Raw genomic sequence first — 16,792 nt, forward strand, 5'->3', positions numbered from 1 at the left:
GAAAGATATCTTGTCTGGGGCAGTGCTGTAGTTTTAAGTAATGACTGAGAAGATTCACTGCCTGCTTAGATTAGATTCATAATTCATCATCATCATCATGGCTAGGCTTCGTGAACGAAAATTTAGGAGATTCATAATTAGGATGATTTCAATTACCTGTACATATTTTATAGTAGCATTTTAATTTTACTGAAAATTAACTTAGTACCTTTTCAGCATTGTCTTTCCAGATGTGTTCATATTTTCTCAAAAGCCTTTGATCTTTAGGGATCAATATCAGCTTCAGTTGTTGTCAGTTTCTTTGTTTCAAGTGACTTTGCTGCTGATGTAGACTCCAGATAGGAAAATACTGAAATCTCATTATAACTTTAATGATTTCATTGAGGTCCTTACCATGCTGTGTTGTGGCTTTTTCTTCAGATGGCACCATGTCTTGAATGCAGACATCCTGTGCCAATGAATACACCCACTTGCATTGTATGTGAGTCACCAATAGCTCCACAGCTGCAGCCCCAAAACAACACCTGCATAAAGGTAATTGAGAACAAATGTAACATAAAAGTGATTTAACTCCTGGCATGCATTTTTCTAACAAATTACTTCATTACAAATATTTTGATCCAACTTGGCTTTGTATAATTATATTATGAGAGCTTTAAGAGTTAGTAGGATTAAAAACACCTAGAATAGAACTAAGGATTAAAAGTGAACAACATAAGCTCAGGAATGCATGCTGAAGAGCACATGATGTAGCAGTGGAGTGTGGAGCGATGGCTCGCATGTTAGGTTAGCAGTTGGACTTGATGATCTTAAAGGTCTTCTCCCACCTAAATGATTCTATGATTCTGTGCCTCTATGGGTGGCATCGTAGTGGTGTCTGCTGTAGGCCCCCTCACCAGGAAAAAACAGTGGATGAGGCCTTCTGGAGACAGGTAGAAGTAGGTTCACATTTACAAGCCCTGGTCCTCATGGGAGATTTTAGGCACCTGATATCTACTGGACAAACAACAAAGCCGAGCACAAGCAATCCAGCACTTCCTGGAAAATATCAGAGATAACTCCCTGGCACAAGTGGTTGAGAAGCCAGAGAAGAAGGGTGCTCTGCTGGACGTTATACTTAGAAGGAAAGAAGGGCGTTCTTGGAGATGTGAAGGTCGAAGACAGCCTTGGCTGTAGTGACCACAAAACAGGAGTTCAGGACCCTGAGAGGAAAGAGCAGAGACAAAAGCAAGATCACAGCCCTGGAATTCAGGAGAATGGACTTTGGCCTCTTCAGGAATCTGCTTGAAAAAGTCCCATGGGATAAGGCCTTGCAGAAAGAGGAGTCCAAGAAAAGTAGTGATGATTTAAGGTGATTCAAGGATCACCTCCTCCAAGATCAAGAGGAGTCCATCCTTATAAGCTGGAAGACAGGCAGAAGTGCCAGCAGCCTTGCATGGATAAACAAGGAGTTCCTGTCAAAACTCAGATATATAAGAAGGAAATATACAGAAGGTGGAAGCAGGGACAGGTAACCTGGGAGGAATATGCAGAGGCATTGTTAGGAAAGCCAAAGCCCCTAGGAACTGTGTTGCCAACAGGTCAAGGGAGGTGATCCTTCCCCACTACTCAGCTGTGGTGAGCCTGTAACTGGAGTACTGTGTCCAGTTCTGGGCTCCCCAGTACAAGAGAGACATGGACATAATGGAGAGAGTCCAGTGAAGGTCCACAGAGATGATTAAGGGACTGGAGTGTCTAAAGGAAAGACTGAGAAAGCAGAGACTGCTTAGCTTAGACAAAAGAAGGCTCAGAGGCGATCTCATCAATGTATATAAATACCTAAAGGTAGGGTGCAAGAAGATCATAGAATCATAGAATCAGCTGGGTTGGAAGGGACCTCTGAGATCATCAAGTCCAATGTCCACTACCACCATGCTTCCTAGACCATGGCACTAAGTGCCACATCCAGTCTCATCTTAAAAACCTCCAGGGACGGAGAATCCACCACTTCCCTGGGCAGCCCATTCCAATGCCTGATTACCCTCTCTGTAAAGAATTTCTTCCTAATATCTAACCTAAACCTCCCCTGGCAGAGCTTAAGACCGTGCTCTCTTGTCTTACTGATAGCTGCCTGGGAGAAGAGACCAACCCCCACCTGGCTACCACCTCCTTTCATGTAGTTGTAGAGAATGATGAGGTCTCCTCTGAGCCTCCTCTTCTCCAGGCTGAATAACCCCAGCTTCCTCAGCCTCTCCTCATAGGACTTGTGCTGCAGTCCCTTCACCAGCCTTGTTGCTCTTCTCTGGACCTGCTCCAGCACCTCAATATCCTTCCTGAACTGAGGGACCCAGTGAACACAGTACTCGAGCTGTGGCCTCACCAGCACTGAGTACAGGGGAAGAATCACTTCCCTGGACCTGTTGGCCACAGTGTTCCTGATACAGGCCAGGATGCCATTGGCCTTCTTGGCCACCTGGGCACACCGCTGGCTCATGTTCAGCTTCCTGTCAATCCAAACTCCCAGATCCCTTTCTGCCTGGCTGCTGTCCAGCCACTCTGTGCCCAGCCTGTAGTGCTGCATGAGGTTGCTGTGGCCAAAGTGGAGGAAGATAAACCCAGGCTCTTTTCGGTAGTGCCCAGTAACAGGACCAGAGGTAATGGGCACAAACTGAAACACAGAAGGTTCCATCTGAACATCAGGAAACACTTTTTTACTGTGATGGTGACTGAGCACCTGTACAGGTTGCCCAGAGAGGTTGTAGATTCTCCATCCTTAGAGATATTCGAAAGCCATCTGAACATGGCCCTGGGCAAGCAGCTCTAGGTGGCCCTTCTAGAGGGCAGAGCAGAGGGATTGGACCAGGTGACCTCCAGAGGTCCCTTCCAACCTCAGCCATTCAGTGGGATTCTGTGATAATAGCAAGCAAACATTTTTGGAAGGAGAAGGATGATGAAAGAAGATTACTATCTGAAGACTAATCAGATAACAAAGGAGATTCATAATGTGAGGCAGTTACCAGCTTGATGTCTGTATTGGACCTGGCTGAAATGGAGTTCATTTTTCGTACAGGAGCTCTCACAGTGCTGTGCTTTGCACAGGCAACTAGAAAGGTGTCCATAACACACTGGTGTTTTGGCTACTGCTGAGCAGTGCTGGCAAGCACCAGCACTATCTCTCCAACATCTCCAGTAGGCTGGGGGTGGGCAAAATCTTGGGAGCCAACATGGTCAGGACAGCTGACTCAAACTGACCAAAGGGAAATTCCATGCCATATGGCATCAGCTCAGATATAAAAGCTAAGAAAGAGGAGAAGGAAGGGTAGGGTGGGCATTCATTATTTACAATATTTGCCTTGCGGATCAACCTCTATGCATGCTGAAGCCCTGCTTCCCAGGAAGTGGCTAGACATCACTTGCTGATGGAAAACAGAAAATCTCCGAGTTTTTAACTTTGCTTGTGCACGCATGACCTTCACTTTTGCTTTAGTAAACTGCCTTTATCTCGATTGATGAGGTTTTTTCCATCTTATTTTCTTCCCGTCCTGCTGAGGGGAGTGATAGAGTGGCCTGGTGGGCACCTGGCATCCAACCAAGGTCAATCCATCACAGTCCTTTTTGGTGCCCTATGTGGGGCATGAGGAATTTGAGATAAGGATAGTAATTGGAAGAGGTAACAGACAAAATATGAACTGCACAGTGTTAGAGAGTGGAGCGATCATGGGGAATTTCTCGTGTTGTAATTGTGGTGAAAGGAAGAGGGGTGAATTGTGTGTAAATCTTCCACTTTCATTCAGTATTGTGATGTTATTTTGACTTTAATGTGGATTTTAATGATAATTCTTAAATATGTGATTGACAGAGATACTTTGTTTTCATGGCAAGGTTTTGGTAGCAAGGTGGGGGGCTATAGGGGGGGCTTCTCTGAGATGCTGCTAGAAGCTTTCCCTTTGTCCAATGAAGCCAATGTCAGCTGGTTCCAAGAGGGACCCACAGCTGGCCAAGGCTGAATCAATAAGCAACAGAGGGAGGGCCTCTGGGATAACATGTTTAAAGAGGGGGGGGGAGAGTTATTGCACAGAAGCAAATTGCAGCCAGAGATGAGAGAAGTGAGAAGTGAGAAGTGAGAGAAACAACTATGCATACACCGAGGTCAGTGAAGAAGGATGGAGAGGAGGTGCTCCAGGCACAGGAGCTGAGATTACCCTGCAGCCCTTGGTGAAGACCATGGTGAGGCAGGCAGTCCCCCTGCAGCCCAGAGAGGTTAATGGGGAAGCAGCTCATGGAGGACCCCACACTGGACCAGATGGATGCCTAAAGGCAGATGTGCCCCCATGGGAAGCCCACATTGGAGCAGGCTCCTGGCAGGACCTGTGGCCCCATGAATAGAGCTGGAGCAGGTTTGCTGGCAGGACTTGTGACTCCATGGGGGACCCATGCCTGTTTCTGAAGGACTGCAGCTAGTGGAAAGGGACCCATACTGGAGCAGTTAATGAAGAACTGTAGTCTGTGGAAGGACTCATGTTGGAGACGTTCATGGAGAACTCTCTTCCCTGGGAAGGACCCAATGCTGAAGCAGGGGAAGACTGCGAGGAGTCTTCCCCCTGAGAAGGAAGGAAGGTTACTGACTGTAACCCCCATTCCCCATTTCCCTGTGCTCTTGAGGAGGGCAGGAGGTAGAGAATCAGGAGAAAAGTTAAGCCTCAGAAGGAGTGGGCAGTGGGGTTAAGATTTGGGTTTATTTCTCATTATCCTACTGTGATTTGATTGGTAATAAATTCAGTTAATTTCCCCCAGCTGAGTTCTTTTTTCCCATAACAGTAATCAGTTATCATTGCCCTTATCTCAATTCATGAGCTTTTCATTATATTTTCTCTTCCCTGTCCATCTGAGGAGGGGAGTGGTAGAGTGGCTTTGGTGGGCACCTGGCCTCCAGCCAGGGTCAACCCACCAAAGGTAGTTTATAGCCATTGGCCCAAGTGGAAGGTTTTATGGTAGCCCTGATGTAGGTGCAAAGGCAGACCTGAACTATTTGGTGGCAACAATCAAAATAGCAGTGTCATTATTCTTAGCCCTGGTAGAAACTCAGTTGTTAATAGTGACTGTGCTAAGACCTTTTAAGGATATTTTAAGGCACCTAATGATATGATGGTATTGTATTATTAACAGTTATTATATTATTAATAATTTTCCTTGCAGGTACTGGACTGTCTGTTTTTCGTGAGTGTAGTGACTAAGCAAACTGACACTAGTATATACAAATATCTGGAGCTATTGATACTGGATCTCCTGAGGAAACTATGCCATAGTTTCAAAAAATTAGTCACCAAGATACACAGATTTGTGATGACCAGGCAATATGGCCTAACTAAAGTGTGAAACCTACAGCACAGAGTTTAAGTATCTCTTCTATCTGCAGGGCTGAATAACCACAGCACTTTGTAAGATCAAGTCCTCTCGTTCTTTTCGTTGTTTACAGTTTTCAAATACTATGTGAAATGTATTCTTTGTCTGTTTAAAAGGGTAAAGTAATTTGTCAGGTGTGTGGCACAAGAAATCCTCTTCACCATAAACACTGTGCAACTTGTGAAAGCAAACTGCCTGAAATACAGACGGTAAGGCTTCTTGCATCAATGAAATAAAAGCATAACATTCTTTATCTTTGGAAAACTGACGGTATATCCCTGTGTCCCTATATTACAAGGACAGAGATTTCCTCCCCCATGTCATATTCAAGCCCAGTACTGCCACAGATGCTCCATCACAAACGTCCAGCTAAACAGAAGTGTATCATGTACCTTCAAGTTTCACCCATGGAAGTCAGGATTATGAATGCCATTGAGAAAGCTCAAAAGGCTCTTAGAAAATGGGTAGTCTTGACTCCAAGGAAGGCTTGTTTTTGTTCAGATTATTTTCAATTGCAATAGAAAAGTCGAGTATATACATGAGGAAGATCATTCACACTGATTTCAATTATTTTCTGAAAACAAAATATGCTTTTACATTATTTTTCTTATCTCCACTTTTACATTATTTTTTCTTATCTCCATTTGCTGCCTCTTCTATGTGCATACAGGGGCCTCTGGTGGTCTAGTGGTTAGGGTGCAGGACTCTCACCGCTGCGACCCGGGTTCGATTCCCAGCCCCCTGGGCAGATGGAGCTCGTCAGCCTTGTAAGGCAATCCATCTAAGAGAAGGTCACTCTAAACAAACCTACGTCCTGGGGACCTCACTGCCACTGTCCAAGTTTGCTTGGCCCCGGCAGATGAACCTCAGGATTAAAGGGTGGGCTCAGTTCAGCGCACGCTGTGTCTCACCTAAAAAATCCACTGCGCAGGCTTGAAGGGTTAATGACCTTTCCCAAATCTTCGCTCGCGAAGACTGGCCATTATGTGCATACAGCTAGTATGCTTGTATTTGGCTGTGACTCTGCACAGAGGTGAGAAAAGCGGTAGTAAATGTTACTTATGGTAACTTATGGTACCTTTCACTTCTCCACGTTGTGATAAATACAGAAATGAGAGAAAAATAATGATTTGCAAGTTAAAATCTGATTATAATGGCTAACATCCTGAGTTCTAAAACTGTTGCTAGAGGCAAAAGTCTCTTGTGTAGCCACTGAAGTGTCATTTCAAAGTGAATTTCAGTAGGATTCTGTACTTACCTAAGACAAATATATGTTTAGCTGCTTCACTGAATGTAGACATGTAGATATGTAATATGTAGCTGCATATGTAAGTTAGGCATATGGAGCATTCATGTCTTGTAACAGCTAAGAGAGAAAGTTAATTGCTTACTAAGAATTATTAATAGTAATCAGAAATTTTACTAATAATATAGATTAATTAGTGATAAACATTAGTAATTTCTAAATAATAATAGTAATTCTTATATTATTATTAATGGTTATTAAATAATATAGATTTAGAAGACATTTAGATTTGTGCCTTCGTAAATTTTATCTTCCAATTAAACCCTTAAATTACTTAGTTTCAGTTGAAATACAGGCCACAGATGAAAATAGGGCTATTTCATGTTTGCTTACTTGCTGTTGTGGTGTAATACAAATAATTTTCCTCAGGTTGTGTTCCTTATCCGTATTCCTGACTTGCAGAGAAAATAAACTGCATAAGCCTTGAAGCCAAACCTTACAAAGCAGTTTTAAGTCCTATTTGTCCTAACTGGGATCTATACTAAACCTCTAGCAGTTTCAGATGAAAAACCTGTTTTATTTGCTTACCCTTATAATTTGATTGTAGTAGAAAAACAAAGTAATATATAACTTGCATATAAGGTAAAAGAGTGCAAAAAGAATATTTATACAGCAAATTCCAAACTGTGAGAAAACTCCCTGCCTTAACACATTCTTCCTGCCATACTCCTAAAAAGGAAGGTACGAAGAAAAATAGCTGTTGTGTGTTGGATTTGAAAATATAAGATTATCAGCAGAGAACCCTCACTCTTAATTTCAACTGTACTTACACATAGGGCTGATCAATAATAAATACATAGTGTAAAAGGATGCCATTGATAAGGTTTTTATTTTTTGGTACTAGTTCTACTAAAAATATTTTTAAATTAGTTAATGCCACATTTTACCATGGTTTTGTAATGAAAAAAATTACAGATTAGATCCAAGCCACTCTGTTGCTTATTTTAAGTTGCAGTAATTCTTAGTTGCAATAATTCTTTTAGGCTGCATATTACTTTATGTTATCAGAGTAGCTTGCTTTCATCTTTCCCCTTATTAGGCTTGTGAGCTTTTCTTCATAAGCAGCATTTTCTCCCTAATGCTTGTTTTGCTTTATTAGCCCATGTTTGGAGGAGACACCCCCCCACCTTACCACAGCCAGCAAAGGAAGACAGTTTTGTGCTCAAAATGGCACCGTGTTAACCAGTGTGATGCCCGTTTCTGTGACTGGTGTGGAGCCAAGGGATGTGCACTTGATGTTTGTGTGTACAAATCTGATTTCACTTGTCTGTGACCTGCAGCAATTTCAAGCTTCTCTTTGCAAAATTCTTGTCAGCCAGTAGACAGATTATTATTATCAAGATACTTGCTTAGAGCACATCGGATTATGTATGGAAAAATGAAAGTCTTAGATGACATCCTCTGGGGCCTCTGGTGGTCTAGTGGTTAGGGTGCAGGACTCTCACCGCTGCGACCCGGGTTCGATTCCCGGCCCCCCGGGCAGATGGAGCTCGTCAGCCCTGTGTGGCAATCCATCTAAGAGAAGGTCACTCTAAACAAACCTACGTTCTGAGGACCTCACTGCCACTGTCCAAGCTTGCTCGGCCCCGGCAGATGAACCTCAGGATTAAAGGGTGGGCTCAGTTCAGCGCACGCTGTGTCTCACCTAAAAAATCCACTGCGCAGGCTTGAAGGGTTAATGACCTTTCCCAAATCTTCGCTTGCGAAGACTGGCCATTAAAAAAAAAAAAGATGACATCCTGACCCCACATCAGTCAGTGACTTAAGGTTTTAGAACTTGACAAATTACCATGGGTCAAGAGCATCGCTCATTACATCAGCTGAGATGCAATAGCCCTGTACTCAGCCAAAGTAACTTATCCATCAAAGGTTAAAGTATAGGCTAACCTAATGCAAGTTTTCCCATAACTACACTGTGCTATAATCACCTATACAGGCAATTACAGATGTGAGATGATGCATGCAATCATTTTGGCTGAAGACCTCATTAACCTGGGTAAAGACAAGTACTTAACTGCTGCTCAATAGAGCTTGTGCAAACAATTTCCCCTTCTATAGTGTTTCAATCTAAGAACACACTCAAGGAGAATTTATTTTCTGTTAGATGAGTGCACATAAAATTTGAAACACTATCCTATATCAAATAACCATTGCTCCTGTACTGTACCAGGGAATGCAGGGAGTGGGAGTGGTGATAGAATTGAACTGGAAAGAATTGCAGTCAGTATTCAGTGTCAGAGCACCAGACTAGTAATTACAGGGCTTTGTCAAATAAAATAAGTAATTTTGAAAGTATATGTTAAAACTGAATGTACCATAATGCTAGATGTCTCTGAAAAAATGTTTGCCTTCATGGTATAGTGCTGAAATATCTGAAGATTTACTGTGTTGCAACTGCCTGTGTAGTAGCAATCTGGTATCCTGATTAATATTCCTAATCTAACAGCTTTAGGGAGTGGTACTTTACTTCCTTTTAATTCATTCCTCTGCTCTTATCATTCCTGAACCATGCATCATATGCTTCTCTAGTGACAAGTGTTGCATTGAACTTTCCAGCCTGGACCTCCTCCATCCTACTTTGCTTGTTTCAAGTGTGGTACAAGCAACCAGCCATACGCTCGCTTTTGCGTGTCCTGTGGTGTTTACATAGAGCCCCCATCAAGGCGAGGCTCTCCGAAAGGCAGTCTTATGGATCCTGGGGACTCACTGGGATCTTCTGAAATAAGACACGCAGTATTACAAAGCCAGGTTTCAAAACAACTGAAAGGCTTGTCCATTGCGGGTATAGATTGGCACAGCTCCATTCATTTCCTTAAGACAATGTTGTGGTCTTTGAGCATGAGGGCAAAACCGAGGATACGTTTGTTCTGCTTTCTGCTGAAGAGCAGCGTTAGCCCAAGGCCTTAATCCAGCCTCATCCTAAATAGCAAGTGAGAAACAATCAGCTTTTCAAAACACTTAGCTCTTTAAGCTTATTCTATTAGTTTTGAATTATTTGTGGCATGCTGATACAAGATATTCCTTCATACAAATGTAACGGTGTTTTTAAAACTCTGTTTTAAGAAAGACCACAATATTTAGCAAGACCAGCTTTTGCCCTACAAAAGCATACAAGTCTTCTGGCAATTGTGAAGAATTTTGACTTTGCTTGAATATTTGTGATAAGTTACATTGTTCTTACAGACTGGTAATTAAAATCAAGAATTGTTAGTGATTCTTCCTGCTAGCTTTTTCATTCCTTTACAATTTTGTGTACTGTTCTAGTTAAGTTATGCTTGTAAGCCATTTAATTATATCTAATTATATTACTTAGACTTTCCCTTCAACCCCCCAGGCTGAACAATTACAAGCTCAATTTGCCTGGCAACCTCATCCTGCTTCCATGACCAAATCAAGGCCAGAACTAACAGAAAGAGAAGATAAAGGAACCCAAACCATAGGACTTTTTTACCCGTCTAGCAAACAGTTGGAAAAGAAAGAGCTTGAGCTGATTTCACAAAAAGAAAAGATGGAAAAGATGAGTGATCATAAGCCTCTCCTGACAGCCATTAGTCCTGGAAAAGGTTAGAAGTTCTGATTTTATGTTTTCTAAACAATGTACGACCTTGTTCTTTCTTGAAAATATTATAGTCTATGGAATGTGGCATCAGTACAACACTGATTTAGATCTTTACAAGTCTTTCTTCCCACCATTTACAGTGACTTGTAAATGCAGCGCCTTACAATTCAATCACTGATCTCCATCAATAGCTAAAAGAGAAGTGTCAGCTATATCAAAATTGTGGTTACTGACCCCTGTGCAGCCTTGCTAATTTGGTAGTAGTTTGATTTCCTTAGATCCCACACAGGGGCAGACAACCTGCATTTGAACTGGAAACCACTGAACAGCCACCCCATCTCCCAGCACCCTTCAATGTGAATTTTAGTTAGACCTGTAATGGCACCTGCAGGGAGTATCAATTAACAAAACTGACAGGATCGTAGCTCTTGAAAATATGATGAAGCTTGTCTACATGAAGAACTTGTTTGGGGTGATGTTGTGGAGGAAATTTTAGAAGTTTTGGAAGCAAAGAAAACCTAACTAGATGAAGGGATTCTTAACAGGATTACAAAAAATAGGGTTGGTAGAAACCTTGAGAGCTCTTGTAGACCCCTTCTTCCAGCCCCTCAAGGGTATCAGTACATCTACATCACTCATTGAAGAGTCTGTCCACTCACAGACTGCTGTATCAGTACTGCAGACAACTTTGTTTCACAGTGAGTTTTGTGGTCAGTTTGTTGTTTGTGGAATGACTTGACTGCTGTCATTAAATGCTCATAATTTTTAGAGGTTTTAATTTCACTATGCTGGGAAGTCTTCAACTTAAGCTTTCTTGATCACAAACCCTTGAAGACAGTCCATCAGTATTAATTAGGCATCAAACAAATGGCCCAATTGCAAAGTTGTCTTTAATCTCACAGGGCAGTCCAGCTGTGCAATCCATAGGACAAGTTAATTTAAAATCATTACAGCATCAAAGCATTGTTTGGAGGAGCAGTTACTTTTTCAGATCCTCTTTCTTATCTCTAGCTCTTCTACAATTAGACGTTTAACCTCTCAGGCTGCTATTGGAATTAATTAATTAATTAATTGGAATGGGTAGAAAAGGTTGCTAATTAATGTTAGGAATTCCTCTTTTAAGTCTGTGTATCTGTATCCACATGCACTCTTACTTTTAAAATAATCACTAAGAAAATCTGTGTTCCTACTCCCTTGTTCTGAAATGTGGCATATTCTCTTAGACATCACTGTAGGAAATACAACACTTGACTCAGCATGTCAGGAAGCATAATTTCATCAGAGATAATAAAGGATTGGCCCATAATAGTGCCAAGAGAAGACTAAAACTAACATTTGTATAACTCTATCAGAAGTACAGCTCTTGACTTGTGAGTGAGAACTGCTGTCACTGGGAAAGGTTGGGAAGAAATTCTGCACTGCTTTTTGAATTCTGTTAATCCATTTAGCAGAGGTAACTTTGTTGAAGTTGCACTGTGTAATGTATTCTCCATTAGACCCAGCCAAGGATTGAGGAACACATTTCATTCCATAAATCAATAAACATCTCTTACAGTCAGTTCATGCTATTCCTTTCCTTGATGCTGAGCTGTGTACATGGCTTGAAACTATCTGTATCAACAAGACTGTACACTATCACCCAGGAAAATCTTGTTTATATATGCCAAATATGACCATTATTTCTTCAAATAAAATACTATCAGACATTTGATATTAAAGTTTTTAAATACAAGTGATTAAATAAGATGTGTGGGGGTTATTATTTCTTGACCATATCAACCATTAACTAACCTTCTTTCCTTTTGTGAATATTAAAAAAATTACAGAGCAGTTAAGAGAGGGGGAAACGACAGCAGTACCAAATCACTAATCCTCTGGTGTGTACTCTATTTCTTTTTTTGCTGTACTTTCAGTCTGTTATGAACAGGAGCCAAAACATTTACCAGGTAAACTTTACAAAGAAGTAAAGTTTAGAACATTAAATCAGTGTGATGTAGGTATAATCAACTATTGGCAGCATGGATTCAAGTATTCCATCAGTACTGCCAAAAACTCCTTTGACTTGTAATAAAACCATGCAAGAATATGTTTCTAATCATCTGGATTTTTTGAAATAATATCTGGGGATCTAGTTATGAACCAATTTATTGCAAATATTACTGACTTCTCTGGATAGATTGCTCATCAAGTAGTAGTCTAGTTTAGATTTTTTAATTAATACTTCCTATTTGTATTAGTTTTTGTTTGTGAGACCATGGCAGGGAAAAATTTATGTTGTTCTGTGGATCCTTCTTTTTATATTCCTTTAAAGCTGCTTAACAAATAAGACTTGCTGTTTTAGTTTGACACACCAGTTCGATCTTGAAAGTGTCTTCCAAGCACAGAAGTCTGTGTGCACTTGCCTTCTCTTGTAAAAGTCAGAGCAGCACTTTCTTTCTGGCTTGGTTTCTTTACACTGTTTGGGGCTTCACTTAACTTGAAGGAAAGGATAAGGTCAGAACAGCTTCACTGTGTAAGTTAAATGAGGTTACCAAGCCTACACAATTTATTTACAATGAAATTAATCATGCTGTGTACTTTACATAAGTATGCTAAAAAACGAAAATAAGCCAGATCCTGAGAACAATCAGTTAAGAATAAGAACAAGTCCTTTTGTTTCTTTCCCTGATGAAAAGAGAATTTAGCTCCCAAAATGCTTGGACAGGAGGTGCAAAAAACTCTAAATGGCTTAAGTTAAGTTTTTAATCCAGGCGCATTCAGCCTCTCAAATTTCATGCCTTCTATCCACATAAAGGAATGCTGACTCTCTCCCAGAAATTCTGACAGGCAAAAGAGCAGGAATGCTTAAGCTTTTAATAAGCTCTCACATATATAATTTAAAGGAATTTATTTGGAAAATAACTTACACAGACCAGAATGCTGTATATGCTAAGTTTCTGTGTCTGCAGTTTTCAGATTTGGCTTATTGTTACCTGTCAGTTGTTCCAAATCAACTAAAAACCGGTTCAATAATACACAGTTGCTTAATTGTAATATTTTACTTTTTTCTTTTCTTATGATCTGGATTAGTGTGAGATTCTACCTTCACAGTGGACTAGTTTTGACTCCCAAGGAACATCCAAGATATAATTTTGTTGTGAATAAAGGTGCCCTAAGGATGAATTATAACCTATGAATAAGATAATGTTTCACCTGGGGTTTTTTAGGGTGTACCTTCCTTCTCATTTTCTTGATTAGATGAACTTTCTACCAAAAAATTCAAATTTTTTTTGTATCTCGGTGAAACTATGCTATCTTTTAAATCTTCCATCACTTAACTAGAAGAAATGTTAATCACATTTTAAGGTTTTTTCTCCTGCTTAACTCTCTCTGATCAGGTTACTGGAGAAAACAGCTGGATCATGTCTGTGCTCACCTTAGAAGCTATGCTCAGAACAACCTTGAATTCAGAGCACTGATTGGAGAACCTCGAATGGGAAAGGTAGGAAGGAGGTTGTGAGTAATATCTTCCTATGAAGGATAATGAAAAGATTATTGTAGCTGCTAGATAAACACTGGAAAAATAAATGTCTCCCTTTTCTTTAGATGTTGACCTGTTTGTGTATGTAATTTGTCGTGTTTTGTTGTTCTATTTTTTGCTCAGTCTTTTATTGAAGATTTTTTTCTCCTTTCTTTCCTATTGTTAATTCTATTCTTCTTTTACCTAACAGCTGTAAGGAAAGTGAGAAAGCCCTTGCTCAGCTGTTTTATAGTACCCCACAGAAGGCAATCAAAAAAAAGAAGAGATCAATGGCATCTATATAGTTGCTCAGTTAAATAAGCCCTGCTAGAAATGGGATTTCAGTGATTTGCTCGCCTCTGCTCCAGGCTGATAGCAGCAGACAGCATCTATTCTCTTTGGCTATACAGTCTACTTTTAGTGTGAACTATACCAGTTTTACAGGAACAGAATAGTGCTTTTCTTACTGGAGAGGTAGTCTTCAGGATGTCACCAAACTGCATTAAAATTATTAAAGGGGTGACAGCAAGAAGGTGCAAACTGGAAATTCTTCCCACAGAGTCCTAGAAGGTAGGGCTGGTATGAGTGAGAGAACATTTGGTCTCTGACTTGAGGGAGGATCAACTGTCTAAACTGTTCCTGACTGATATTTCTCTTGAGGCTTTTCAAACTTACCAACAATGGAGATTTTGCAATTGGCCCACACAGTCCTTTTCTGCACTCAGCTATTGTTGCTGTTCAGCTGCAGTACTGTATTGCTTTCTTTGGTAGCTGGATCCTCTCACATTGCCACAAGTGGTTGTGCCGGCAGCGCATTGCTAGAAGGAAAGTCCTGTGAACAGGATCAGTGACTGCCCTAGGCTAAAAACAGCTCTGGAGGTAAAAAGGGGCAGCACTGTTAGTACAAAGTAAGGTGGCAGTGAGCAGCTGGAGGTAGGATGCAGGCAGAAGTGGGTTTGGGAACTCCTTGAACTGGCATAATTACTGAGAAGTGTCTGATCTCAATCTCCCCTGTTACAATTTAAGCTCAGTATTTCTTAGCCTGTCCTAACTGAAGTGACACACCAGTACATCCCCTCTCCCCCAATTTTAGCACATAGAAGCAACTACAGAAAGGCTCATGAGTACTGGGGGTCACAAAGGTAATTGTCATTTGTCAGGTAACACTTTGGGGAGGGATTAGACTCCAGTAGATACTCTGCACCTGAATCTATATCCACTGAGACCTGCTGTCCACCAGTATGTTCAGAAGCTGTAGTACAACTATAACTAGAATATCTGCTTAATAGAATTGGAGTATAGGTCCACTGCAACTTGTTTCCTTTGCTAGAGGATTCAAAAGGATAGGCCTGAAAAATATAAAATTGCCTAGAGAAGGCTATTGCTGCTGCTTCTTGGCCTGTTGTCATTCTATTGTCCTGAAACCACTGCCCCCAAAAGTAACAGAAATGGTTCAAAGCAGATGTTAACTATCTAGGTTTAATGCCACTTTTTCAGTTTTTCATTTGGATTAGAAATATAATAAATAACCTTATCTCAAAATTTTCAACCAGCTGCAATATAAGTTTGTGAGCTTCATTCCACTTCTTTATAATTCTTCTTGCACTCATTTCTGTATGACTTTGATAGACTTGTTGCCAGTAGTACTGTCTGAATGAATTGATATACAAAGTTGCTCACATTTTAATACACACTGTGCTTCCACAAACTGGCGTTTCTAGAGCAGTAACCAATTCTCCTGGAGTTGGGAGTCCCAAAAATGACACAGCCTTCCATGCAGCTGCAAAATCTTGGTGGAGAATGACTGAACTATCATGAAATTTAGCCTCATTACACCTTTTGGATTCACTTGGCATTTCAGTTACTCTGAATTGCTCAAAAGACACCTACCCCTTTCTCAGTTACATGGGAAGTGTTGGTTACAGTATCACAAGCAGGCAAAGGCCATGTGTGATTTTGTGTATTGGCTGCATAAGAAACATCAGCATCAAGACTTATTCCTAAAACTCTTTCTGTGTATTTTTTTTGTAAGAGGTACTAATGGCTGCTCTTTCCTTCTAGATTAATTCTGCTACCATCTGTGAGGATGACTATGAAGTCACTATTACACTGAATTATGTTCTTGCTATTAACAAGGTCAGTTCAGGGGATGAGGCCTGTTGATAGGCAGCTGGCATAAAGCTGTCACTAGACAGCAAGCGTAACGCTGATACATTTTAAATTTGGGTCTAAACAAGAAATTCTTTTATTCAGAGCATGTTAACTTATCACTTTAGAGAAAAAAATCTTTTTCTTTCTCTGTTGGAGCTGGATGAACAGGTATCTTTATCTGATTCCAGACTTCATGGTTATGTTGCTATCATCTTGCATTTTGTTAGTTGCTATTAACATTCTTCTTTCAGCTGATGTTGTTTGATGATTCTAGCTTTTGATGGTGAGCTTTTGATCTTAGATCCTGCAAACTGTGCTCTTAAGAAACAAGCTTAGTAATTTTCAGTAGTTTGGATATAATGTTTGTCGGAGCTCCTGTTAACTGTATTCAGAATCTGGAATCCCTGTCTCCAGAATTACCTTGTTCCAAAATCCACCCTCATTTCCAGCGTTTCAAAGATGAAAATCTACTGTTTCAAAAATCTGAAATTCAGATTATATCTTTTTTGTAGAAACTTAGCAAGCTTACCTTGTGATGTGAGACCTGAAAAGGTATATCACATCATTTCAGAAGTGAGGAGTTAATCAAATCTCTCAAGTGGTAGAAACACTTTCATTTGGATAAGAATCTTCATTTCTTTAAGTCAGGTTGTATCACCTTTTTTTTTCCTAAATCAAAACAAATTTTAGAAAAAATTGCTACATTATATTGCCTCAAAATTCAATGTTCAGTTTTTTTTCCTAAATCAAAACAAATTTTAGAAAAAATTGCTACATTATATTGCCTCAAAATTCAATGTTCAGTTTTTTTTCCTAAATCAAAACAAATTTTAGAAAAAATTGCTACATTATATTGCCTCAAAATTCAATGTTCAGTTTTTTTTCCTAAATCAAA

General features: G+C 40.3%; 1 protein-coding gene across 1 annotated transcript in view; it reads left to right on the plus strand.

Annotated features, from left to right (window-relative positions):
* Window positions 1–16,792, plus strand: part of DZANK1 (double zinc ribbon and ankyrin repeat domains 1) — a 29,317-nt gene that overhangs the window by 6,133 nt on the left and 6,392 nt on the right. The window contains 7 exon segments of the mRNA XM_017835336.1: window positions 421–534; window positions 5,499–5,591; window positions 7,788–7,925; window positions 9,245–9,421; window positions 10,023–10,251; window positions 13,625–13,728; window positions 15,808–15,907. Coding sequence (XP_017690825.1) covers window positions 421–534; window positions 5,499–5,591; window positions 7,788–7,925; window positions 9,245–9,421; window positions 10,023–10,251; window positions 13,625–13,728; window positions 15,808–15,907 — 955 coding nt within the window.

Source organism: Lepidothrix coronata, unplaced genomic scaffold, assembly GCF_001604755.1.
Source record: "Lepidothrix coronata isolate B3197 unplaced genomic scaffold, Lepidothrix_coronata-1.0 Scaffold255, whole genome shotgun sequence".
NCBI classification, from domain to species: Eukaryota; Metazoa; Chordata; class Aves; order Passeriformes; family Pipridae; genus Lepidothrix; species Lepidothrix coronata.